Here is a 26,789-nt window from a genome sequence, read left to right on the forward strand (position 1 = left end):
GAGCCACGGAGAGCGGGAGCAGCGCACGGCGGGAACGAGGACAGCGGGAGCAGGCGACCTACCTCATCTTTAACAAACAGCAAAATGGCGGCCTCAAAGCTCGAAACATTTTCGGATTCGGGGGAGTGTTTTGCTGTCCTGAGTGACGGACGACATCACGAGCTAAAGAACAGCAAAACTTACGCCCCCGAATCCGAAAAAGACGGGGCTTCTTTGGAGGGGCGGCTCTCTCCTCCAATGGCTGGCCTCCGTTTAGGAAGCCAGCCAATGGTGGAGAGACAGAGCAGGGAGCCAATGAAATGTATGGGGGTTGTTAGAAACTGAATGTACTTTTTTACATTGTGTGTATTTTCGAGCACCAAGTAACAGAAGATTGTCATCCACGTGGTTCGAGCGTCATAATTTCTGTAACATGGTTATAGCTTTAACGAAGAGCCGCAGCTCTTGTTACACTGACTTGTGCTAATATAAAAAGTGCCATTCCTTATACTACATGACCTAGCTCAGTAATACTGTATAACCTCAACGTTGTAAGACTGTGAAAACTTACTGGGAATCAGTCTTTATTTAATCCTGAGGTTGCAAACATTGTGTTCTTAAAACAAATCCTGTTTGTATTACAGGAATGTGGTAGTGTGTACTTCCCAATAATGAAATGTTTAGATTGGGACAACGCTTGCAAATGTGGTGCTAAAAACAATGTTGCCATTCGAGGTGGTCCATACCACCAGATATTGGTCCTAGTCTTCCTCACACACCCTCATAAGCTGCTTTTTGGTGGCAGCTTGCTCGGAACGGGGGTGGCGATTAAAAAAAATTAGCTTATCTTGTTTGCCGTGCCTCTGCACGCCTTACCCATCACCGCACGCCTCTCCTTTGTCTGCAGTAAGCACCCAGGCTTCCGGACTCTCCCAGCCAATCACGCCGCTGGCCGCTCAGGGAGTGCCTGGGGAGTCTGAGCACGTTCTCCACGGGGCTGTGCAATACAGCCCAATGGAGAACATGGCAAGTGCGCATTACAGTTTGGCAGGCCCAAGAGGGCCTACCAAACTGTCACGGCATACCAAACTGTCATGTGCACTTTGAGGAGTGCAAATCACTCCTCCCCTGCTCTGGTGTCACGGAGCCAACTTCAACTGACTACCGCATAGAAAAAGAAAATGATAATAATGTCATGTTTTAATAATTTTCATTTTTGCAGTGCTGAAATAGCAGTGGGGCGACGCTCCTCCGCCTCAGCGGAGGAGCCGCCACTGCTGCTTTTGAGAGTGGGGAAACTAACTACCAGGCTCTAGGATTAATAACACTACATTAAGTGTGTGTCGACATATGGAGTTCTACATGAGTGCAACACATGCTGGCAAATGTGACTATTTCTTTTCATATGCATTTGTATGTGTGAGGCATGTGCTTGGGAAACTGTTAATATGACCAAACTCACTGAATTGTTCAGTTCCAGTTTGTTTTTGTGACCAATATTAGCTCTACCAACAGTGATACACTTTATAAGGCTGTAGTAATCCTAAGGGAGTGATATTTAAAGACACCAATTACAAACAAACCTTTACACAAGGTGCAATGACCCGCAAAGCTGTTACCGCCTCACATTTACTTATGCACAAACCCATTTCGTCGTTTGGGTAACCTTCATGCCCCCTAAAGACCGTCTCTACTTTGAGACAGACTTCATTGGTCATGCTGTCTTGATTGGAAATGCCAGATGTCAAAGGCAGGGAAAATGTCAGGTGTATGGGGATGTGACGACATTGTTGAGTTAAAGCATATGTCAGTCTTGACCAGAGAAATAAATATGTTTTCAGGAATACACCCTGTCACTTGGATAGGACATATTTCCTGAAAATATATGTACAGCTCCAACCCCTGAGAGAAGCAGCCACAATCACATACTAACTCAAACTGGACATAGATGTCATGATATATGTACTAGTCTACGCTTGGTTATTCTCAAAAGGAGAGTAAAAGATGGCTTTGTTGGACAGCAAGCACATAAGTCACCGCACGGCGAGTGCGCCATTGATTATACCATCACAGATTTAGACTCCTCCGAGATTAATGGTTTAATTGTTTATGCTATAATTCCCGGCATGATGACCCATTTGACCAAACAGGACAAGTAAGGATAATGAAGTGGCAACGACTTAGTGGAGGGAACCAACAATTTACCGGTCCATTCTGGGACCAAAGGGGAGATTTATTCATATAAAACCCATCACGGAGTGCTGGGACTGGCACAGGCAGTCTAAACGTGCAGAATTTTTTACATGATTGCTATCCTATTTTGCTACTCACTTACTACCGACTACTATATTGTACCCAATAGTTTGTTTAACCACCCTCTTGTTGCCCCGACCCCTTGTTTCTGTAAAGCGCTCTGATATCTGCAAAGATCTTCTTCGCGCTATATAAAACTTTGAATAAATAAATAAATAAATAAATAAATAAATGTAAGCATGACCTGCTGCTGTTTGGCTGCTTTTCAATAATATCAGGGGAAGTTTGGAACCCGACAGGAAGCAGGCACCAATACTGGACTCAAGTGTCTGTGTATGTAGGGCAAGATTAAGGAGCTTGGTAATAACACGATTATTGCATTTGTGTTGTGGGGTATTAACAACAGCTAATTGCCCTTTCCTTAATTCCATCCCAAAGTGGTTTCTGTGATGAAAGAAGTGGGTACATCCTAAACAAACTAACCAATTCCTGAGCGAAAGGTGCAGTCAGACACCAGCTGCTAAACCGAGATTCCCCTGCTCGAGACAACAAGCTACCTCGTGTGTTTCGGTCTAGCGGTTCAGACCAAGCAACTGTGTTTGTTGAAGCGATGGACATTTTTCACAGAACCGGTCACCATCTGTAGTGGAACAGAGCAGCTACTAAGATGGAAACGCTGCAGAGAGGCATCCCCAGTGGTTTCGGAGCATTGTCTCAAGCCTTTCCATCTCAGTGTTCGGTCTCCGGTGAATCTGGGACACCGCTGTTTTTAATGGCGAGCGTGCAAAATGGCCGCCGTCTCTCATGGGAATCATCAGCCTCTGCTCACATAATGGATACAAAGGAATAATACGGAGATTCCCTCTGCTGCACGGTGTCCTCGGGCATCAGATGTGAACTGGTGGCCACGTCTTTGATCCAAGGACTCAGTCCTGGGATCTTATCTCATTATCGGCTCTTGAGTGAAAAAATTATTGTGATTTGGTCAATTCACATTATGACACCGTACCTTCAATTTCGTAGTGTACAGAGGTTAAAAATGTATAATCTTGCATTATGTTGTTCTAATTACAAATTAATATCGCCTTTGCATTTCTATAATCTGCTCTAAAGCAGATCTCAGCACATCATCCTGTTCTGTATACAGCATACTCTATTCTAGCTGCCTGTTACTGTTCAACAGAGTTTAGTGCAGCCCTGAAATATTCCCTTCTAGCCTCCTCCGAGCGCACACTCTTCACTTGGCTACAGTACTGGGAAGTCATTGTCAGGGTCTCAGCATCGTTCCATTACCAGTTGGTAACAGTCCATCTGCAGGCGTAGCGAAGTGTAAGAGGTGGGTTTAATGTGAAGTGCGGTAGAGTGGACCAATACCGCTGTGTGGGCACTTACAGCTTAGTCCAAACAATAAAAACGTCTTCGGTAAGGCACTAGGTCCAGGACCTATATTAAAGTAACTTCTCGCCACTCCAGAGCCATCTCCTAAAGGGCAGGCCACTAACACATCGCCAACTCTCAGGACGCACACTGCTCTCGAGCATTTCAAATAAGCCTTGGCGAATTAACACCCTATTTCCTCAGCTAGGGCAACCTACAATGCTGCAGGCCAGCTGAGCTAAACTTCAGATGTATGTACACGCCGAACAACTCAATGGAAGACCAGAAAGAGCAAGTACTGTTAAAGTCAAGACATACACCTGAAAGTTACTGAGGTTAGTTTGATGCAGTGTGCCTACGTTGGGTGTTTGGGATAGCAGTTCTCAAGAAGTACAGACTGAGTTACGACTGACTGAAAACCAACTCCGAAGTAGATCAAACCGGAAACCCACAGATGCCAGAATCTGCCACCAGTGTGACATAACAGATGACCAATGGGCCCATCTATACTCTCCCCACACAAAGGTGCTCTGAATGATCTGCCATCCTATATTCTTCTAGGAGCAGGTAAACGTATGCATGACGGGAAATACATAAAGTAGGCAGCAGAGAAGCTGTGAAAGGGGGGTCATGAGGCACAGATGCGCCAGCACGAGTAACATCAATGACCACAAAACAGCTAGCAAAGACCGAAGTTCTGTATTATTTTACAGACCCCTCAAATTTGCTTTGGCTGAAGCTGGCTGGCCAATCTTGCGAATAAAGCCCTTTGTAATGTGTTTACATAAGGAAGGGCAAGCAAGTGTGATACACTTTTATACTATTCTGGGCATGCTTTATTACAGTAATGCATACATTGTTTGTGGTCTCACTACAGGCAGCATAGTAACCTATACTCTAAAATGTACCTAGAATTGAACTGGGGGTCTTTCACATGTTTAGGAGTGGATGGCTTTCTTGTCCATTCCAATTCCTGCGTCTGATTCAATGGCTTCAGGCCCATTATTCTGTTTGTCACGCCCCTATACTATTTCTGGTTTACTATGGGTTTTTATGAATGAGTTGTAGCCTTCCACTGATGACATCAAAAAACTATTTTACTTTTTGCATGTTTATGTGGTATTTTCCTTCTGGCGCACTATAAACGTACATAGAAGTTAATCTGTTTTCCCCTGGTATTATGTCGCTACCCCATCTCTATCCATTTAGATTGTGTCCCACTAATAGCTCTCTCGCCCTTCAGGCCTTGGTCCCAGGCTCTTTTTCTCTCAATGTATCTCACCCTGCTCGTTCTCTTTTAATGGCCACACACTGGTGCTCTTCCTCCATCCTTCCAATTTTCCATGGTCCAGGTTCCACTTTGGAGCCATGGAAACAAAAAAGAGGGTCATTAGAAGCTGCCAGTATTGTCTTGCCAATGTTTGTAGAAATGTGGTGCAAGGATTGACAAAGTCAACAGAGTTGGACAGCCATCCTGGAACGGTAGAACTATAATAAAGAGTACCCATATATAATTTCAAAATGGCTGTCTCTCTGCATCTGATTGTAGAGTATAAGATCTTTTGAATAATGCTCAATTTTGATTGATAGCGAATGAGTGTTCAGCTCCAATTTCAGTAGTGCATCTCACTAGCCAGTACACTGAATTCTTTGATTACACTGAATTCTTTGACAAGGGTATTAAGAGTGTGGATCTTAATTGTTCCTGCTCCCTTTTCTAGGTGGAACAAAGATTAATTTTGTCCTACTCCTCGACTACGTCCTACTTACTTGCCTTCAAGTCCCCTCCCCACCTTCGAAGAACCGCAGCGAAAGGAGATGAAATTCTCAACTTAGAACCAGGTTAGCAGCTATCACAAGGATTGTGGAGCTGCTCACTGGGAGCAATCGCAAAAAGAACAATTGATGGACAGAGAGCAGAACAATGTCATACATTCACCCCAGCACAGAGATCTGGGCCTAAATCCCTTGTTTTTTTGCTCACCATCCCATTCCAGTTTGGATTCATCCATATGCAAATCAGTCTTGACCCTGCGCCCAACGGGAACAGTCCAGCCCGAACTCCCAGGCCAGGTTCTCCCTGGACTGGAAACAAGCATCCTAGGACCGGGTTGGGGCTTTCAGCCCTAATCAGGTAGGATAGCTTTACTCGAGTGGCATGGAGAGCAGGGGACCACGTTTGGGCATACCCGTCCCACTCGGGGTGACAAATGCAAAAAGAACAATTGATGGACAGAATGCAGGACAATGTCATACATTCACCCCAGTACAGAGATCTGGGCCTAAATCCATCGTTTTTTTGCTCACCATGCCATTCCAGTTTGAACCCAGGCATAAGCAAATCAGTCTTGACCCTGCGCCCAATGGGAACAGTTCAGCCCAAACTGCCAGGCCAGGTCCTCCCTGGACTGGAAACAAGCATCCTAGGACTGTTTTCAGGCTTTCAACCCTCATCAGCCAGGATAGCTTGTCTCCAGTGGCATGGAGAGCATGGGACCCATGTCTGGGCATACCCGTCCCACTTGGGTGACAGGGAGGACCTGTCTTGGCAGTTCGGTCTGGACTGTTCCCATGAGGCACAGGGTCAAGACTGATTTGCATATGGCTGGGTCTAAACTGGGGTGGCATGGTGAGCAAAAGAACAATGGATTTAATCCAGATCTCTTGACTGGGGGATGAATGTATGATTTATTCAGCATTCCGGCCATCATTTGTTTGCGTAGCACTTTTCACCCTAAGTGGGATGGGTATGCCCAGAAGTGGGGCCCTTGCTCACTGTGCCCCACTGGATTTAAGCTAGCCTGGCTGATGAAGGGTAATACCCAAAAACCGTTCCCAGGATGCTTGTTTCCGGTCCAGGGAGGACTTGGCTTGACAGTTCGGTCTGGACTGTTCTCATGAGGCACAAGGTCAAGACTGATTTGCATATGGCTGGGTCTAAACTGGGGTGGCACGGTGAGCAAAAGAACAATGGATTTAAACCAGATCTCTTGACTGGGGGTGAATGTATGATTTAGTCAGCCTTTCGTCCATCATTTGTTTGCATAGCACACTGGGAGCAATCAGCTGAGCTGCAGTGGGAATTGACTAGCTGGACCAATTCAAGCACCAATTACCTAGAAGTGTTGGTGAGCAGGCTAGTAGGGGACCCTGTGCAACAGCACAAATTCGTTTCACCGTCTCAGGACGCCTATGGCAGCGCTGGTGTTACATTAAGTACACTGTAGGCAGCAACCTTACAGCCCCACCACTTAAGGCTTCCAGAGGCGCCAAACTGCTGAGGGTCTTGCTGCTAGGGGAGGGGTGGCCACTAACCTGCAAAGTGTCATTAACAGTGACCCATAAGTTAACATTGGCTCATTCCAGTCTATGCGCAGGCAAGACTATAGAGATCTCATATTCATCAATTGGTTAACACTGGCCAATGTAAGTCATTGGGATAGCACTGAGCTAAATGGGTTTGGGAGTCATATTTAAGTAAGTGGTTGGGTGAGAGAGTTCAGGTTTTCACTGGTGTTCCTCCTTTTGTTTACGTTAACAATTGTGTCATACTATATTGGATACCATCCCTCACACCACTTCCAACGAGCTAAATCTTGACTGCCTGACCGCATCTACCACTTGAGGGTCGGAGGCCATGGAGTCCTGTCTGACCACTGCAGACGCAGTACCTCTAATAAGGGGTAAGGGGCTTCTGGCAGCCAACAGGACCTGCGGAGAAGACCTGGCATGCAGCCTACAACCTGCTGCGCGGCCAGTTGCCACACTGTCCCCTACCTGGGATTTGAAGTAGGTTTCCTGCGGCGTGGAAAGCACATCAGCAGAGGCGATGTCCAGATGCAGGAGAATCTGTCGGAAAGATGGCCGATTGCGAGGTTTGCTGTGCCTGAAGGAAAGAAAGGGTTAAAAAATAAAATCGTGTGAAATACGTAGTGCTTGTCTGGGTGGGAATGATGAAGCAGGTAAAGGGTGCTGCTGGTCAGGGCTGCGGTGCATTGGTCAAGCTCTAGGTGGGTCTCGATAACAAACTAGTTAATGGTCCTAGAGGTGAGAAACGAGCTGCACTGGCAGAGATGTGTGGGGGTCTCAGCAATGAAGCAGCAAGGGGTTCTGCAAGTTAGGAATAAGGTGCATTGGTGGTGCTCTGTGTTGGCCTCCGTACTTGAACAGTGAAGGTGGGGTCTCTCAAGCCACACTGGCGAGCTGTGGGTCAATCTCCCGGCAGCTCTTAGTCATTCCCTCAACCAAGCTAAAAAAATTCGGCGGTCGTAGATTTGCTTACTTGGCTCCTAAATTTTGGAACCCGTTGTCCCACCCGCTCAAATCTTCCAAGTCTCTTCTTGAATTCAGAAAACTCCTGAAAACTAGTCTTTTCACACAATCTGGCTAGATCCCCTCCTTTACACCTCTCAGCACCCAATCAGCGCCAGGAAACGTATGGTGTCAGAGCGCTATGGAAAACCCCCTTAAGATAAGATAGGATAAGAATCTCTGTGGAAGAATAGCAGGTGTCTGGAAGTCAGGGATGAGGTGCATTGGTGGAGTCGAGTGAGAGTCACAGTTTTGAATAGCAGGGTCCTGCACCAGAAAGCAGGTGCCCTGGCGGGCTCTATGGGTATTTTAGGACTGGAGTATTAGGGAGCCCTGCGTGTTGGGAATGAGGCACGCGGGTGAAGTACTCTGATATTGAAACTGGGATAGCATGGGGGCCTCAGCTCAATATTCAGGTGCACTGACTGAATTGGAATAGTAGGGGTACTACAGGTTAAGACTGAGGTGTAATGGCAAACCCATGTGTTTTGGAATAACACTGACTATTGTGCTTGGGGTTTGAGGAGCACTGGCAGAGGTGCATGGGCCGCATACGGTGCTGTGCTCTGAACTGAAGTGCCTGGCAGTGCTAATTTGGGTTCCAGTACTGGCAAGGCACATAGTCAGTTGGCTGGGTACTGAGAGGCACTTCACAAATTGAAGTACACTGGCAGAGTGCAATGAGGGGCCAGCACTGGACAAAGCCGAAGAGTTCTACGTTTCTGATACGGCAGCATCATTAAGGATATGAGAAAGGACAGTAAATATGAAGGCGTAAAATCAATGCAAGCTCCCGAGTCAGCAGAACTGTCACACAGCAATCGATGGCAGTAAAACAGAGCCTGGGCTGAGGTAAGAGGATACAGGCAAGAGCTGGAGCAGCAGAGCCTGGACTGAGGTAAGAGGATACAGGCAAGAGCTGGAGCAGCAGAGCCTGGACTGAGGTTAGAGGATACAGGCAAGTGCTGGAGCAGCAGAGCCTGGACTGAGGTAAGAGAGAGGATACAGGCGAGTGATTTAACACCAGAGCCTGAACTAGGGTAAGAAGATACAGGCGAGTACTGGAGCAGCAGAGCCTGGACTGAGAGTAGAGAATATAGGTGAGTGCTGGAGCAGCCGAGCCTGGACTGAGGTTAGAGAGAGGATACAGGCGAGTGCTGGAGCAGCAGAGCCTAGACTGAGACTAGAGGATAAAGGCGAGTGCTGGAGAACTGAAGCAGCAGAGCCTGGACTGAGGTAAAAGGAGACAGGCAAGTGCTGGAGCAGCAGAGCCTGGATTGAGGTAAGAGAGAGGATACAGGCGAGTGCTGGACTAGGGTAAGAGGATACCGGTGAGTGCTGGAGCAGCAGGGCCTGGACCAAGGTAAAAGGATACAGGCAAGTGCTGGAGCAGCACAGCCTGGACTGAGGTATAATGAGACAGGCAGTGCTGGAACACCAGAGCCTGGACTGAGGTTAGAGGATATTGCCGAGTGATGCAGCAGCAGAGCCTGGACTGAGGTAAGAGGATACCGGCGAGTGCCGGAGCAGCAGAGCCTGGACTGAGGTAAGTGAGGATACAAGCGAGTGCTGAAGCAAGAGAGCCTGAATTGAGGTTAAAGGATACTGGTGAGTGCTGGAGCAGGAGAGCCTGGACTGAGGTAAAAGGATACAGGAAGTGCTGAAGCAGCCGAGCATGGACTGAGGTAAGAGGATACAGACAAGTGCTGGAGCAGCAGAGCCTGGACTGAGGTAAGAGGATACAGGCAAGTGCTAGAGCAGCAGAGCCTGGACTGAGGTAAAAGGAGACAGGCGAGTGCTGGAGGAGCAGAGCCTGGACTGAGGTAAGAGGATACAGGCAAGTGCTGGAGCAGCAGAGCCTGGATTAAGGTAAGAGAGAGGATACAGGCGAGAGCTGGAACACCTGAGCCTGGACTAGGGTAAGAGGATACCGGTGAGTGCTGGAGCAGCAGAGCCTGGACTAAGGTAAAAGGATACAGGCAAGTGCTGGAGCAGCACAGCCTGGACTGAGGTATAATGAGACAGGCAGTGCTGGAACACCAGAGCCTGGACTGAGGTTAGAGGATATTGGCGAGTGCTGGAGCAGCAGAGCCTGGACTGAGGTAAGAGGATACCGGCGAGTGCCGGAGCAGCAGAGCCTGGACTGAGGTAAGTGAGGATACAAGCGAGTGCTGAAGCAAGAGAGCCTGAATTGAGGTTAAAGGATACTGGTGAGTGCTGGAGCAGGAGAGCCTGGACTGAGGTAAAAGGATACAGGAAGTGCTGAAGCAGCCGAGCATGGACTGAGGTAAGAGGATACAGGCAAGTGCTGGAGCAGCAGAGCCTGGACTGAGGTAAGAGGATACAGGCAAGTGCTAGAGCAGCAGAGCCTGGACTGAGGTAAAAGGAGACAGGCGAGTGCTGGAGGAGCAGAGCCTGGACTGAGGTAAGAGGATACAGGCAAGTGCTGGAGCAGCAGAGCCTGGACTGAGGTAAGAGGATACAGGCAAGTGCTAGAGCAGCAGAGCCTGGACTGAGGTAAAAGGAGACAGGCGAGTGCTGGAGGAGCAGAGCCTGGACTGAGGTAAAAGGAGACAGGCGAGTGCTGGAGCAGCAGAGCCTGGACTGAGGTTAGAGGATGCAGGAGAGTGCTGGAGCAGCAGAGCCGGGACTGAGGTTAGAGGATACCAGCGAGTGCTGGAGCAGCTGAGCATGGACTGAGGTAAAAGTATACAGGCGAGTGCTGGAGCAACAGAGCCTGGACTGAGGTAAAAGGAGACAGACAAGTGCTGGAACACCAGAGCCTGGACTGAGGTTAGAGGATACTGGCGAGTGCAAGAGCAGCTGAGCCTGCACTGAGATAAGAGAGGATACAAGCGAGTGATGGAGCAGCAGATCCTGGACTGAGGTAAGAGCATAAAGGCTAGTGCTGAAGCAGCGGAGCCTGGACTGAGGTAAACAGATACAGGCTAGTGCTGGATCAGCACAGCCTGGACTGAGCTAAAAGGAGACATGCGAGTGCTGGAACACCAGAGCCTGGACTGAGTTTAGAGGATACTGGTGACTGCTGGAGCAGCAGAGCTTGGACTGAGGTTAGAGGATACAGGAGAGTGCTGGAGCAGCAGAGCCTGGACTGAGGAAAAAGGAGAAAAGCGAGTGCTGGAACACCAGAGCCTGGACTGAGGTTAGAGGGTACTGGTGAGTGCTGGAGCAGGAGAGCCTGGACTGAGGTAAGAGAGAGGATACAGGCGAGTGATTTAACACCAGAGCCTGAACTAGGGTAAGAAGATACAGGCGAGTACTGGAGCAGCAGAGCCTGGACTGAGAGTAGAGAATACAGGCGAGTGCTGGAGCAGCAGAGCTTAGACTGAGACTAGAGGATAAAGGCGAGTGCTGGAGAACTGAAGCAGCAGAGCCTGGACTGAGGTAAAAGGAGACAGGCAAGTGCTGGAGCAGCAGAGCCTGGATTGAGGTAAGAGAGAGGATACAGGCGAGTGCTGGAACACCTGAGCCTGGACTAGGGTAAGAGGATACCGGTGAGTGCTGGAGCAGCAGGGCCTGGACTAAGGTAAAAGGATACAGGCAAGTGCTGGAGCAGCACAGCCTGGACTGAGGTATAATGAGACAGGCAGTGCTGGAACACCAGAGCCTGGACTGAGGTTAGAGGATATTGGCGAGTGCTGGAGCAGCAGAGCCTGGACTGAGGTAAGAGGATGCCGGCGAGTGCCGGAGCAGCAGAGCCTGGACTGAGGTAAGTGAGGATACAAGCGAGTGCTGAAGCAGGAGAGCCTGAATTGAGGTTAAAGGATACTGGCGAGTGCTGGAGGAGCAGAGCCTGGACTGAGGTAAGAGGATACAGGCAAGTGCTGGATCAGCACAGCCTGGACTGAGGTATAATGAGACAGGCAGTGCTGGAACACCAGAGCCTGGACTGAGGTTAGAGGATATTGGAGAGTGCTGGAGCAGCAGAGCCTGGACTGAGGTAAGTGAGGATACAAGCGAGTGCTGAAGCAGGAGAGCCTGAATTGAGGTTAAAGGATACTGGCGAGTGCTAGAGCAGCAGAGCCTGGACTGAGGTAAAAGGAGACAGGCGAGTGCTGGAGGAGCAGAGCCTGGACTGAGGTAAGAGGATACAGGCAAGTGCTGGAGCAGCAGAGCCTGGATTAAGGTAAGAGAGAGGATACAGGCGAGAGCTGGAACACCTGAGCCTGGACTAGGGTAAGAGGATACCGATGAGTGCTGGAGCAGCAGAGCCTGGACTAAGGTAAAAGGATACAGGCAAGTGCTGGAGCAGCACAGCCTGGACTGAGGTATAATGAGACAGGCAGTGCTGGAACACCAGAGCCTGGACTGAGGTTAGAGGATATTGGCGAGTGCTGGAGCAGCAGAGCCTGGACTGAGGTAAGTGAGGATACAAGCGAGTGCTGAAGCAAGAGAGCCTGAATTGAGGTTAAAGGATACTGGTGAGTGCTGGAGCAGGAGAGCCTGGACTGAGGTAAAAGGATACAGGAAGTGCTGAAGCAGCCGAGCATGGACTGAGGTAAGAGGATACAGGCAAGTGCTGGAGCAGCAGAGCCTGGACTGAGGTAAGAGGATACAGGCAAGTGCTAGAGCAGCAGAGCCTGGACTGAGGTAAAAGGAGACAGGCGAGTGCTGGAGCAGCAGAGCCTGGACTGAGGTTAGAGGATGCAGGAGAGTGCTGGAGCAGCAGAGCCGGGACTGAGGTTAGAGGATACCAGCGACTGCTGGAGCAGCTGAGCCTGGACTGAGGTAAAAGGAGACAGACAAGTGCTGGAACACCAGAGCCTGGACTGAGGTTAGAGGATACTGGCGAGTGCAAGAGCAGCTGAGCCTGCACTGAGATAAGAGAGGATACATGCGAGTGCTGGAACACCAGAGCCTGGACTGAGGTTAGAGGATACTGGTGACTGCTGGAGCAGCAGAGCTTGGACTGAGGTTAGAGGATACAGGAGAGTGCTGGAGCAGCAGAGCCTGGACTGAGGAAAAAGGAGAAAAGCGAGTGCTGGGACACCAGAGCCTGGACTGAGGTTAGAGGGTACTGGTGAGTGCTGGAGCAGGAAAGCCTGGACTGAGGTAAAGGATACAGGCGAGTGCTGGAGCAGCAGAGCCTGGACTGAGGTAAGAGGATACAGGCGAGTGCTGGAGCAGCAGAGCCTGGACTGAGGTTAGAGGATACTGGTGAGTGCTGGAGCAGCAGAGCCTGCACTGAGGTAAGAGAGAGGAGGCGAGTGCTCAAGAGTCGAAATAAAAAGAAAAGAGACTGGGCTGAGGTGCGAGCATAAATGAGAGTACTAGAATAGCAGCCCGAAGGCGTACACAAATACATACTGGAGGGCAGGAATAACAGAGACTACACTGAAGTAACAGGATAAGGGCGAGTGCTGGAGTAAGATGTTGACCCCAGGGAAAAGGATACAGGTGAATGCTGGACAGATGGAATTACAGAGCCCGGCTGAGGTAAGAGGACATGGGCAAGTGCTGGAGAACTGGAATAACCGTAACGGAGACTGTATTGAGGTCAGAGGCTCTAGATAAACGCTGGATTAACAGCCTGTATATAAATGCACCAGTGTGCAAAGCTGTGAGGATGAGGTTTAGCATGAGTGCACCAGTGCGTGAGGCGGAGCATGAAGTTTAATATGTGAGCACCAGTGCGCGAGGCTAGAACCACGAGGTTCAATATAGGTGCACCAGTGTGCAAAGCTGTGAGCATGAGGTTTAGCATGAGTACACCAATGCGTGAGGCTGAGCATGAAGTTTAATATGTGAGCACCAGTGCACGAGGCTAGGACCACGAGGTTCAATATAAGTGCACCAGTGTGCAAAGCTGTGGGCATGAGGTTTAGTGTGAGTGCACCACTTTGCGAGGCTGTGAGCTTGAGGTTTAGTGAGAGTGCACCAGTGTGCAAAGCTGTGAGTATGAGGTTTAGTGTGAGTGCACCACTTTGCAAGGCTGTGAGCTTGAGGTTTAGCACAAGTGCACTCGTTTGCAAAGCTGTGAGCATGAAGTTTAGTGTGAGTGCAGCAGTGGGCAAGGCTGTGAGCATGAGGTTTAGCATGAGTGCACCAGTGCGTGAGGCTGAGCATGAAGTTTAATATGTGAGCACCAGTGCACGAGGCTAGGACCATGAGGTTCAATATAAGTGCACCAGTGTACAGAGCTGTGGGCATGAGGTTTAGTGTGAGTGCACCACTTTGTGAGGCTGTGAGCTTGAGGTTTAGTGAGAGTGCACGAGTGAGTAAGGCTGTGAGCATGAGGTTTAGTGAGAGTGCACCAGTGTGCAAAGCTGTGAGCATGAGGTTTAGTGTGAGTGCACCAGTGGGCAAGGCGGTAAGCATGAGGTTTAGTATAAATACACCAGTGCGTGAGGCTGAGAGCATGAGATTTAGTATGTGAGCACCAGTACGCGAGGCTATGACCATGAGGTTCAATATAAGTGCACCAGTGTGCAAAGCTGTGAGCATGAGGTTTAGAATGAGTGCACCAGTGGTGAGGCTGAGCATGAAGTTTAATATGTGAGCACCAGTGCGCGAGGCTATGACCACTAGGTTCAATAGAAGTGCACCAGTGTGCAAAGCTGTGGGCATGAGGTTTAGTGTGAGTGCACCACTTTGTGAGGCTGTGAGCTTGAGGTTTAGTGAGAGTGCACGAGTGAGTAAGGCTGTGAGCATGAGGTTTAGTGTGAGTGCACCAGTGGGCAAGGAGGTAAGCATGAGGTTTAGTATAAATACACCAGTGCGTGAAGCTGAGAGCATGAGATTTAGTATGTGAGCACCAGTGCGCGAGGCTGAGCAGGAAGTTTAATATGTGAGCACCAGTGCGCGAGGCTATGACCATGAGGTTCAATATAAGTGCACCAGTGTGCAAAGCTGTGAGCATGAGGTTTAGAATGAGTGCACCAGTGGTGAGGCTGAGCATGAAGTTTAATATGTGAGCACCAGTGCGCGAGGCTATGACCACTAGGTTCAATAGAAGTGCACCAGTGTGCAAAGCTGTGAGCATGAGGTTTAGAATGAGTGCACCAGTGCGTGAGGCTGAGCATGAAGTTTAATATGTGAGCACCAGTGCACGAGGCTATGACCACTAGGTTCAATAGAAGTGCACCAGTGTGCAAAGCTGTGAGCATGAGGTTTAGAATGAGTGCACCAGTGCGTGAGGCTGAGCATGAAGTTTAATATGTGAGCACCAGTGCACGAGGCTATGACCACAAGGTTTAATATAAGGTTAAGTGTGAGTGCACCACTTTGCGAGGCTGTGAGCTTGAGGTTTAGTGTGAGTGCACCAGTGAGTAAGGCTGTGAGCCTGAGGTTTTGTGAGAGTGCACCAGTGTGCAAAGCTGTGAGCATGAGGTTTAGTGTGAGTGCACCACTTTGCAAGGCTGTGAGCTTGAGGTTTAGTGTGAGTGCACCAGTGAGTAAGGCTGTGAGCTTGAGGTTTAGTGAGAGTGCACCAGTGTGCAAAGTTGGGCCCAGATCTTTGGACTGGGGTGAATGTGTGACATTGATCCACATTCTGTCCATCATTGTTGTGTTTGCAGTTACCGCTCTAAGTGTACTGGGGATGCTCAGACGTGAGTCCCAGGCACTCCACACCACTGGAATCAAGCTAGCCGGGCTGAAGAGAGGTGTTACCTCGAAACCGGGCCGGTCCTCGGATGCTTGTTTCCGTTCTGGGAAGGACATGGCTTTTGTAGTTCGGATTGGACTGTTCCCATGGGGCACAGGGTCAGCGCTAGTTCACTAGTAACCCCCAGGATGCACCAGGTGGATGACACCCTCCTCACAAGGGTCAAACATGATGCCACCCAAATGTATTCCTGGGGCATATTTTGGCTAACTGAGCATTGTTGGCTTGAGCAAAGGAAAGTGGAACAGCTTCAGTGGGGCAGCAGTAGTAGACCTGGAACTCACCAGCACTGGCGCAGTAGGATCTTGAAGCCATCGGGGCAACTTGAAGGGACAGGCAAGTGGAGGCTGTTGCTACCTACACCCCAGATGATGGCTGATGAATCCACGTCTTTGTAGGGAATCTCCCCTGTCAGGAGCTCCCACAGGACCACGCCAAAAGACCTGGGAGGAAAGAAGAAGACCATGAAACGAGGTTACAAATACTGTGTAGCCCAACTCTGGGCCTGCTACATTTAGGAGCATACATATCATCACTTTGAGGGATTAGCACTTTTTTGGTATAATCCCAGAAATAAATGTTGGGCTCTGCTGACATTCCTTCACTAAGGGACCATAGTCGCAGGTGGTTAGCAACAGAAAGTGGCCCAAAAGGCAGCAAAATTCGAGTCAATGTTTCTTGAACATGTTCACAAAACACTGAAGACAAAACCCAACAAAGGTTTATCAATAAAATCGACCAACACCTCACGACTTTCAGTTAGGTTAGAGCATCTCAGCAATAAATGCAAACATTCTTTTTTTACCTCTAAAAGCACATTTAGTCATAGTAGTCCCTTGCAGAGGAGAACTATTTTGTGTGTGACTGTGCTCCTTGTGAAAGGGCATAATCCCATCACCTAAAGTGAAGTTAGCCAGTGGCTGAAATGGGCGGAACCCCTACCCCATGGTCTGCGCTGTAGTGGGCTGAAGAAAAATATGATTGACACAACAATAACAGACCAAAAGATAAGCAAGGCTGGTTGAAAGCCCCTGTAAGTACATAAAAGATACATATATTTAGTAAATCAAAAGGTCTTAGCTGAAACCAGATCTACAAACAAGCAATGATAAAAACCAATAAGCCTGACAATGACTGCCAAACTTTTTGCCTTTGGCAGTGCTTGTTTTGACTTGTCATGGTTTTTGTTGGGAGAGCTGACAGGCACTTGTCAATATAAAACAAGTATTGGCAAAGCCAATAGGTTTCACACTAGAAGAGAGCTATTGGCTTTGTCACTATCCTTTAGCCTTGTTCACCGCTGCTGTGCAGCACAGCTGAAAGTGAAAAGGCCTATGACACAGCCAGTACTGGCCGCATCATAGCACTTTTTTAGGTCTCGGGCCTAGCGTTGCAGTGTGCAGCAGTGCTCGAGCAGCGCAAGACATTTAGTAGGTAAAAATGGGGTTTCAGAATCTGACCTATTCCTTTTGTGGCACGCTATTGGGCTTTGTGTGCGTGTTTTTTACCAAGAGAGCACGCAATAGGCCAAAGGCGGGCGAATTGCTCTGCCAATGGCCTATTGGTGTCTATTACGAGCTCCGGCCGTCATGTTTCCATTATCGTGCCCAGACAAGGGGGCGATAATTGAAACCACATGGCTCGCAGTGGCGCGCACCACTCGCGGACTTGTTCTTTTTTGTTTTATCCATTTCTCAGGGAAGCAACTAAATGAAAGATGCCGTGTTTTGTTCCGCGCCACTTTCACACCTCCCAGGATAGCGATGTTTATAAAACAAAGTCTATCTATTTTTAGGAGGTTGGCAGACGGTGAAAACGTTAAGCTTCACAGCAGACAACATTCGCAGCATATACATTATCACCCTTGGAGGTTGCTTTCGTCAGCGCCTGCCTTACTTCCGGAATCACCTGTAGCAGATACCCAGACTGAGTCCGATTCTTCGGAAGGCAGATCTGCTCTTTAAGTAAAGTCAACAGCAAGAGCTTTTCAAAATCTGCACGAAGACAACAGCAACCGCAACAGGCACCACATTTCAGAGTTTTCAAGACCGGTTCTAAGTGAATGGGAGTAACCTTGATGACAGCAATGGGACTAGTGCTCCTGACAACAATGAAAATAGTGCTGATGATAACAATGGGACTAGTGCCGATGCCAACAATGAGAATAGCGCTGATGATAACAATGGCACTAGTGCCGATGCCAACAATGAGAATAGCACTGATGATAACAACGGGACCAGTGGTGATGATAACAATGAAAATAGCTCTGATGATAACAATGGGACTAGTGCTCATGACAACAATAAGAATAGCACTGATGATAAAAATGGGACTAGCGCCCATGACAACAATGAGAATAGCACTACTAACCATGGGACTAGTGCCGATGACAATTAGAATAGCACTGATAACAATGGGACTAGTGCTCATGACAACAATGGGAATAGCACTGATGATAACAATGGGACTAGTGCCCATGATAACAATGGGACTGGTGGTGATTATAACAATGAAAATAGCTCTGATGATAACAATGGGACTAGTGCTCATGACAACAATAAGAATAGCACTACTAACCATGGGACTATAACCGATGACAACAATTAGAATAGCACTGATAACAATGGGACTAGTGCTCATGACAACAAGGAGATTAGCGCTGATGATACCAATGGGACTAGTGCTCCTGACAACAATGAGAATAGCACTGATGATAACAATGGGACTAGTGATGATGCCAACAAAGAGAATAGAACTGATGATAACAATGGGACTATTGCTCATGACAGCAATGAGAATAGCACTGATAACCATGGGACTAGTGCCCATGACAACAATGAGAATAGCCCTGATGATAACAACGGGACTAGTGGTGATGATAACAATGAAAATAGCTCTGATGATAACAATGGGACTAGTGCTCATGACAACAATGAGTATAACACTGATTATAACAATGACTATAGCTCTGAAGATAACAGTGGGACTAGTGCTAACCAGAACAGTGAGAATAGCGCTGATGACAGCAATGAGACTAGTGCTGATAACAACACTAATAACAACAACGAAAATAGCGCTGATGATAACAATGAGACTAGTGCCGATGACAACGAGAGTAGTGTCGATGACAACGAGAGTAGTGCCGATGACAACGAAACTAGTGCCAATGACAACAATAACAATAGCGCTGATGATAACAGGACAAGTGCAGATGGCAAAACTGCATGATTAAGAGACTGTTACTCAGGGTCCGCTCTGCTCATTCATAGGAGACACTATCCTAGACTCACATGCCTCTCATCAGTGTGCACACTGGTGTTTAACCATATTCCTCCAACAGATTCTAGCACATTATTAAAGGGTAATATGTTACTTGTGAGGCCTCCTTTAAGTTCTGCCACTATGTTGACTATAATTCCAGTACTGGAGCATTGTGCTTTTGGTAGCACGAAGCCATCTCGTGCTTTACCTGTACTTGTTTGTTTTTGTGAGTAACATTAAAAGAGCCAGTATGCACTGTAGAAAGGGCTTTTCGGTAACTACAAGCATTTGCAATGCAATAGTTCTTGCATTTACGCGAGTTTGACCTATTGGCATTGTAAATGACAATGGTTTTTATTTATGTTTCAAAAACCAAAACATAAATAATAGGTAATGTTATTCACAATAAAAATAGCTAAAACTCTGGCAAATGTGGGACCTATTGCATTGCAAATGCTTGTTGTTTATTGAGAGGAGGGAGACCGGAGACAACAAACGGGGGCAAAGGAGGGGCGGGCAGAAGGTTACAGGGAGGAGGTGGTTGACAACATGGTGGAGGGGATGGTGAGTCAGGGTATGAAATTGATAAGGGAATGGGAGAGAGGAGAGAATGGCTGGAAGCAAGCACACTGGCAATGGAGTTACTGGGGAAGCTGATGGATAACAGAGTGGGATTAGCTGGGGGCAAGCAACAACATGGACAACAATGGAAATGGTGGCAAGCAAAACATGAGGAATAGAGGAAGGAACACGTGGGAGAAGTACATGAGGGAGTTAGCTGAAAGGCAAGAGCACACCTCCCTCGCATCGAGAAGACGAGAAGTTGAGGACACTCCTTCTCATACCTCGCAGCCAAGACCTGGAACGACCTCCCGGAACACCTCAGAACCTCCCCCTCCCTCGTGGACTTCCAATGGAACCCCAAGACATGACTGTTCCAGATGAAAGATGCATGATCTTCTTCCCCTCAGCCCTGCCCTACTCAGTTCCTGGATACCCACACAGGTGATTAGCTGCGCTCTACAAATTCACATAACATAATAGAGTGGAATGGCATAGAGTAGAGTGGAGTTGTGTGTCATACAATGGAGGTGCGTGCCATGAAATGGCGCAGAGTGGAGTGCCATAGATTGGAGTGACGGAGTGCCTTTGTGTGGAGTGGAGTAGAGTGGAGTGCCATGTTGTAAAGTGGTGTAAAGTGAAGTGGTGAGGGGGGAGAGTGGAGTGTTGTAGAGTAGAAGGGCACGGAGTGGAGGACAGAGTCTTACACTTAAGTGACAGAGTGTCAGAGTGGAGTGATGTAGAGTAGAGTGGCGTTGAGTTCAGTAGAGTGTCGTAGACTGGAGTGACGTAGAGTTTCATGGAGAGTCTTGGAGAAGTCTAGAAGGAGTAGAGCGTCAGAGTGGACTATAGTGTAGGGGTGTAGAGTGGAGGGGCATAGTTTGGAGCACAGTGTCGTAGAGTGGAGCAGCATTGAATGCCTTGGAGTGGAGTCGCACAGAGTGGAGTGTTGTGTCGTGGAGTAGAGTGGAGTGGCGTAAAATGGAGTGGAATTGCATAAAGTGAAGTAGTATGTAGTGGCATATAATGGAGTAGATTTTCATAGAGTGAAGTGGCATAGAGTGGAACAGAGTGCTGTGCCATTGAGTGGAGTAGTGTCGTAGAGTGGTGTGGAGTTGAGTGGAGTGTCAGAGTGGAGGGGCACAGAGTTCAGTAGAGTGTTGTAGAGTGTCTAGAATATCGTAGAGTGGAGTGGCATAGAGGGGATTACGTAGAGTGAAGTTGCGCATCATAGAGTGGAGCTGCATGCCGTAGAATGGCGCACAGTATAGTGGCATGGAGTAGAGTGGCGTGGTGCAGAGTAGCATAGAGTGTTGTGGAGAGAGTACAGTTTGTAGAGTGGAAGGTTGTGGAGTAGCATAGAGTGGAGTAGGGTGTTGTACACTGGAGTGGCATGAAGTGATGTAGAGTGGAGTGGCGTAAAGTGGCACAGAATGTCGTAGGTTGGGGTAGCATTGAGTGGAGTAGTGTGTCAAAGAATGGAGTATAGTGGAAAGATATACATTTTAGTAGTGCACCGTAGAGTGGAGTGGCATAGAGTGTCATAGAGTGGGCTGCTGTGTTGTAAAACAGAGCGGTGTGTCGTAGAGTGTAGTGGCGTGTCATAGTAGAGTGGAGTGTTGTAGAGTGAAATGACGTTTCGTAGAGTGGAGGGGCATTTCAGAGTGGAGGAGCATATAGAAGAGTGGTGTAGAAGGGAGTGGTGTGTCATAAGTTAGCGTAGATTGCAGGAGCATAGATCGAAGGGGCACAGTTTGGAAAAGGGCAGAGTGGAGTAAAGTGTCAGAGTGGAGTGTTGTGGAGTCGCATAGTGTGCAAAGTAGAGTGATGTGGCGTGGACTGAAGTGGACAGTCATGGAGTGGCGTAGAGTGTGAGGGAGTGTCTTGGAGAGAGTAGAGTGTTGTACAGTGGAAGGACATAGAGTAGAGTGTTGTAAAGTGGAGTGGCATAGAGTTTCATACACTGGAGGGACATACAGTGTTGTGGAGAGGAGTGGCAAAGAATAAAGTAGAGAAGAGTGTCATATAGTGGAGAATACTTTTGTGGCATAGAGTAGAGTGACTTACAGTGGACTGGTATGTTGTAAAGCAGAGTAGCGAGTCATACAGTAGAGTGGCGGGCCAGAGTAGCGTGGAGTGTTGTAGAGTGGAGGGACATGTCATAGAGTAGTGTGGTGTAGAATAGAGTGGCGTGTTGTAGAGAAAAGTGTCAATGGATGTAGCGTGCAGTGGCGTGATGTCGTGTGGAGTGAAGTGGAGTAGAGTAGACTGCTGCAGGGTGGAGTAGAGTGGAGTGGCGTAGAGTGAAACACTGTGTCGCAGAGTGACATGGAGTGGAGAGGTGAAGAGTGGAATGGCATGTCGTAGACTAGAGTGGATTGGTTTGGCATGATGTGGAGAGGCGTGACGTAGAGTGGAGTGTTGTAGAGTGGAGTGGCATTGAGTGTCGTGGAAAGAGTAAATTGCTGTGGAGTGGTGTAGAGAGGAGCAGAGTGTTTGAAGAGTGGAGTGGCATATAGTGTCATGGAGAGTCTTAAGAGTAACATGGAGAGAGACGAGGGACGTACAATGCAGGGGCACAGACTGGAGTAGAGTGGGGTGGCATAGAGTGGAGTAGAGTGTGTAAGAGTAGAATGGAGTAGAGTTGAGTGATGTAAAATTGAGTACAGTGGATTAGAGTGATGTGGAGCACAGTGGAGTAGATAGTGGTAGAGTGGAGTGGCATAGAGTAGAGCTGAGCGTCACAGAGTATCGTAGCATAGGCTGGAGTCGAATGTCGTGGAGTAGAGTGATGTAGATTGAAGTGGCATAGAGTGTCATAGATTGGAATGGCATAGAGTGGAGGGGCGTGGAGTGGCACAGAGTGGAGGGGTATGGAGAGGTGTGGTGGTGAGAGGAGGGGCGGAGAGTGCCATAGATTGGAGTAAAGGATCTGAGTGGAGTGGCATAGAGTGGAATAGAATGGAATAGAGTTGAGGGGCATACAGTGTTGTGGCATAGGGCAGAGGTGAGTAGAATGGAGGGGAGAGGGTGGAGTGGCCTGTTGTAGAGTGGAGCGTCATAGAGTGGATGGGCGTGGCATAGAGTGGAGGGGCATAGACTGGAGTGGGGTGTCGTAGAGTAGAGTACAGTTGCGTGTCGAAGAGTGGCATAAAGTTGAGGGATGTAGAGTTGCACAGGGTGGAGTAGAGTGGCGTGGTGTGCAGTAGTATGAAGTATGCATGTGTGGTAGCGCAACACCATTACAGCAAACACATTTTCAATTGAAATAACCATTACATTTGTACAAACATACAGTTTTACTGATAAAAAACTATACAGCGCACAAACGATAATGTGTGGAAATGGCATCATCTAATGCACCTGATTTGTTTTGTTTTGTTTTATTAAAAGATTTTTCCACCACACTGCAGATTTACGAAAAAATGTGCTTCATTTGTGCTTTCCTAATTGTAATATATTCTGAAATATCTGCTATATTCATTTACAGAATCTAAATTTTCTTGTGTGCTAGAAAAAAAGCCTTTCCTTTCACAACCTCACCAAGATTGTCACATAAATCCTCTCCCTTTGAAATCAGAGAAAGAAAAGTAAAGACCAAGCTCCCTCAGAAGACAGAGCCTGACATCTGACCTCTGTTTTGAATGCACTGCAAATGTGACAAGATTAAGATCAAAATGTAAAGGCCTATTTACAGAAGGCGAGCACTCGCAAAAGAATACAAGTAGCCAGGTAAACAGGCTATGGTCCACGGGAGGAACTAACACAAGGTAGATAGCCTAAAATAAATAAAGCCAACAAATAGAAAGCAAGCAACTGTGAGTTCCAAAACAGAAAGCCAATGGTAAGCAATGGGCGGAATGCATTCCGAAGGAAGCTTTCAGAACGTCCCCAGCAAGTTTTCAGCAACCCAGACAGCTGCGCTGTCTGGCAGGTTTCAATCTGAAAATGCTTTTTGTTTCAAAAAGCATGCACTGCCATAGAAGTCCCTGGCAACAAACCTATTTTGTTTGCTGAAGTGCTCCTAGCGCAAGAGCTGAATGCAGACACTCATGTGTACTTAGACAATGTAAACCGGGCTGATCCACGGACCATGTTGAATGCTCTAGGGCACGAGTACTCATAGTACGGCCCGGCAAGCCTTCCCTGGCGGCCCGCGGACCTTGCAGACATCGTACCTGAGTTTTTTTTTAGTTTTTTTTTTTAAAGAGTGTCTGCAACCAGAGCGCGACTCAGAGACTCTACTGCTCTGTGGGGGCCGGGCGATTCCCGCCACAGTCAGAGTGGGGCTGCAGGGGCGCTAAGAGGTGAACAGAGCCTCATTAACCAGCCAATGGTCTTTTAAAGACCTGTCAAGTGCTCGGGTGCAGCTGTGTGTGTGTGCCCCCAGGAGCTGTCTCAGCCCCAGCACACACAGGCAGGGTGAGGTGACAGAGGGAGGTAGAGGGAGGGAGACAGAGGGAGGGAGGGAAAGGGAGGGAGAGGGGGGAGAGCGAGGGAGGGAGGGAAAGGGAGGGAGAGGGCAGGAGAGCGAGGGAGGGAAAGGGAGGGAGAGCGATGAAGGGAGGGAAAGGGAGGGGGAGGGAGGAAGAGAGAGCGAGGGAGACAGAGGGAGACAGAGGGAGGGAGAGGGAGGGAGAGGGAGGAGGGAGGGAAAGGGAGGGAGACAGAGGGAGGGAGACAGAGGGAGGGAAAGGGAGAGAGGGAGAGCGAGGGAGGGAGGGAGAACGAGGGAGGGAGGGAAAAGGGGAGGGAGGGAGAGTGAGAGCGAGGGAGGGAAAGGGGGGGAGAGCGAGGGAGGGAGGGGGGGGGAAAGGGAGGGTGAGGGAGAGTGAGGGAGGGAGCGAAAGGGAGGCAGACAGAGGGAGGGAGGGAAAGGGAGGGAAAGGGAGGGAGGGGGAGGGAGAAGGACGGAGTGAAATGGAGGGAGACAGAGGGAGAGGGAGGGAGACAGAGGGAGGGAAAGGGAGGGAAAGGGAGGGAGAGCAAGAGAGGGAGGGAGAGGGAGAGCAAGGGAGGGAGGGAGAAGAAGAAGGAGGGAGGGGAAGGGAGGGAGAGCGAGGGAGGGAGGGAAAGGGAGGGAGGGAAAGGGAGGGAAGAGAGCGAGAAGGAGGGAGGGAAAGGGAGAGAGAGGGAGGGAGAACAAGGGAGGGAGAGGGAGGGAGAGCAAGGGAGGGAGAGGGAGACCGAGGAAGGGAAAGGGAGGGTGACAGAGGGAGACAGCGTGAGGGAGACAGCGTGAGGGAGACAGCGTGAGGGAGACAGCGTGAGGGAGACAGCGTGAGGGAGAGGGAAGGAGGAGAGAGGGAGACCTCAGAGAGAGGGAGACCTCAAAGAGAGGGAGGGAAGGAGAGAGAGGGAGACCTCAGAGTGAGGGAGGCATCAGAGTGAGGGAGACCTCAAAGTAATGGAGAGGGAAGGAGAGAGAGGGAGACAGAGGGGAGGAGGGAGAGGGAAAGAGAGAGAGGGAGACAGAGGGAAGGAGACAGAGGGAAGGAGAGAGAGGGAGACAGAGTGAAGGAGAGGGAAATAGAGTGAGGGAGAGGGAAACAGAGTGAAGGAGAGGGAAATAGAGCGAGGGAGAGGGAAATAGAGCGAGGGAGAGGGAAACAGAGTGAGGGGGAAGGAAACAGAGAGAGAGGGGGAGACAGAGAGAGAGAGTGAGACAGAGGGAGTGAGACAGAGGAAGAGAGGGAGTGAGACAGTCAGAGTGAGTGAGACAGAGGGAGACAGAGTGACAGAGGGAGAGAGAGGGAGGAGAGAGAGGGAGGGAGGGAGAGGAAGAGAGGGAGGGAGACAGAGAGAGAGAGATGTGTGTATGCCGGGTCTGGTGGCTCAGTGGACGAAGGCATCCGCTGCAGGGACCTGTGATCAACCTCATAGCCACAGTTTTTTTTGCTGTTCTAGCCCCGCCCCCTCCCCCACTTTCCCCACCCCCACCGGTGCGGCCCTCGGACACAAACCACACTTTAAATTTGGCCCCCGAGAGAAAGCTTGTGAGTACCCATGCTCTAGTAGGTGAAAGAAAATGTAAATGACACAAAAATTGGCCAGTAGATGAAGATGGCTGGCTGAAAGCCCCTAAACGCAAGTATATTATACATATCTATTTTCTGAAATCAAAAGGTTCTGGCTCATACCAAACCTAACAATGCAGGATCCAAATGAATATCTGTTAAGATTCCAAGGTAGGGTTACCAGGCGTTCTGGAGTTGCCCGGACAGTCCCGGTTTTTCGCAAGCTGTTCAAGAAATGAAGGTCATGTCCCAGTTTTTAGAGAGGCTCGGCTGAAAAAGCGTGGGAGATATCTTTTTATGTTTTGCAAAGCAGCGATTGTTAGCAGCTGTTATAGGAAAACAATGTAATTAACAGGCATGCTACTGGCTATAAAAATTGCATTTTATGTACGTTCTGACTGCTGCTTCTGTAATTCTCTGCTAAGAAGCATTGTCATTCTGTGCGCTGGGTTGAAGTAAAATTGTAGTCCTTCTATTTTGGGGAAATGTCCCGGTTTTTGGCTTTAAAATTCTGGCCACTCTATACCAAGGTCTGTATTTTCTGCTGCCACCCTGGGAATATGAACCGTGAGCAGACCTGCAGGCCAGGCATGTGTGCATAGATAATATATAAATCAGCTATATACTTACATTTCAAGAAAATAAAATACACATTAAACGGTGAGTACCTCGCCCCATGCCCTGCCACCATCCCTTTCCCGCGTTTTCCTGGATTGTTCGGTCTTCCAGTACTGTTTCCGCTCCTGCAATATTCAATGCCCTGTGCAGGTTGCGTCATTTTTCCGCCTGCCTTTACTTAACCAGGGCGGGCCCCGCGGGACCCTCGGAGGAGGTCTCCGAAGTGCGGCGCGCCGGAGACGGCTGGCGCCAAGACGTAAAGGGGCAGCGAAGCGACCGTCGTCGAATTAATCATGGCCCCTGCATCCTTCCAGGCAGGCCCGGACTGGTGAGTCTGCCCACCGGGCAATCCCCCGGTCGGCTGGAGGGGTTGGGGGGGCCGGTTTTGTGGCTGGGGGCCGGTTTTGTGGCTGGAGGCCGGTTTTCAGTCTGACCGTCACGGTCGGACTGAAAATCGGCCCAGCTACAACAGCGTCACTCACTTAGTTTAGGGTCCGGGACATCACTGATCTCAGTCTGAGAGACTTCCAAGTTACATGAGGCAGTTCCTATGATTATCCTAAGCAGAATACCTGGCAGTAACGCCACTGCGCCAGCAAGCCTGATTGACCGGTGCATGCATTGCTGAATGTTATGTGCAAGACACTGCAACCTAACCCCAAACGACGGAGGAGGAGGTGCCTGTGCGCGCAGTGCGCAGAATTATGCCCTGCTCTGCCGCGTCTGCCCGCTTCCAGGGTGGGGTAGGGGGTGTAATTCCCGCGTGACTGCCAGGAGTGACGAGA

General features: G+C 49.0%; 1 protein-coding gene across 3 annotated transcripts in view; it reads right to left on the reverse strand.

The window, feature by feature from the left end:
• The window catches only part of MAP3K12 (mitogen-activated protein kinase kinase kinase 12), a 375,162-nt gene that overhangs the window by 158,149 nt on the left and 190,224 nt on the right, over positions 1-26,789 (reverse strand). For all 3 annotated transcript variants that reach the window (XM_078687858.1, XM_078687866.1, XM_078687850.1), the window contains exons 6-7: positions 15,832-15,990; positions 7,387-7,495 (exon numbers count right to left, since the gene is read on the reverse strand). In XM_078687858.1, coding sequence (XP_078543984.1) covers positions 7,387-7,495; positions 15,832-15,990 — 268 coding nt within the window. The remainder of the gene's footprint in view (positions 1-7,386; positions 7,496-15,831; positions 15,991-26,789) is intronic.

The sequence above is a fragment of the Lissotriton helveticus genome, chromosome 1_1 (assembly GCF_964261635.1).
Source record: "Lissotriton helveticus chromosome 1_1, aLisHel1.1, whole genome shotgun sequence".
In the NCBI taxonomy this organism is placed as follows: domain Eukaryota; kingdom Metazoa; phylum Chordata; class Amphibia; order Caudata; family Salamandridae; genus Lissotriton; species Lissotriton helveticus.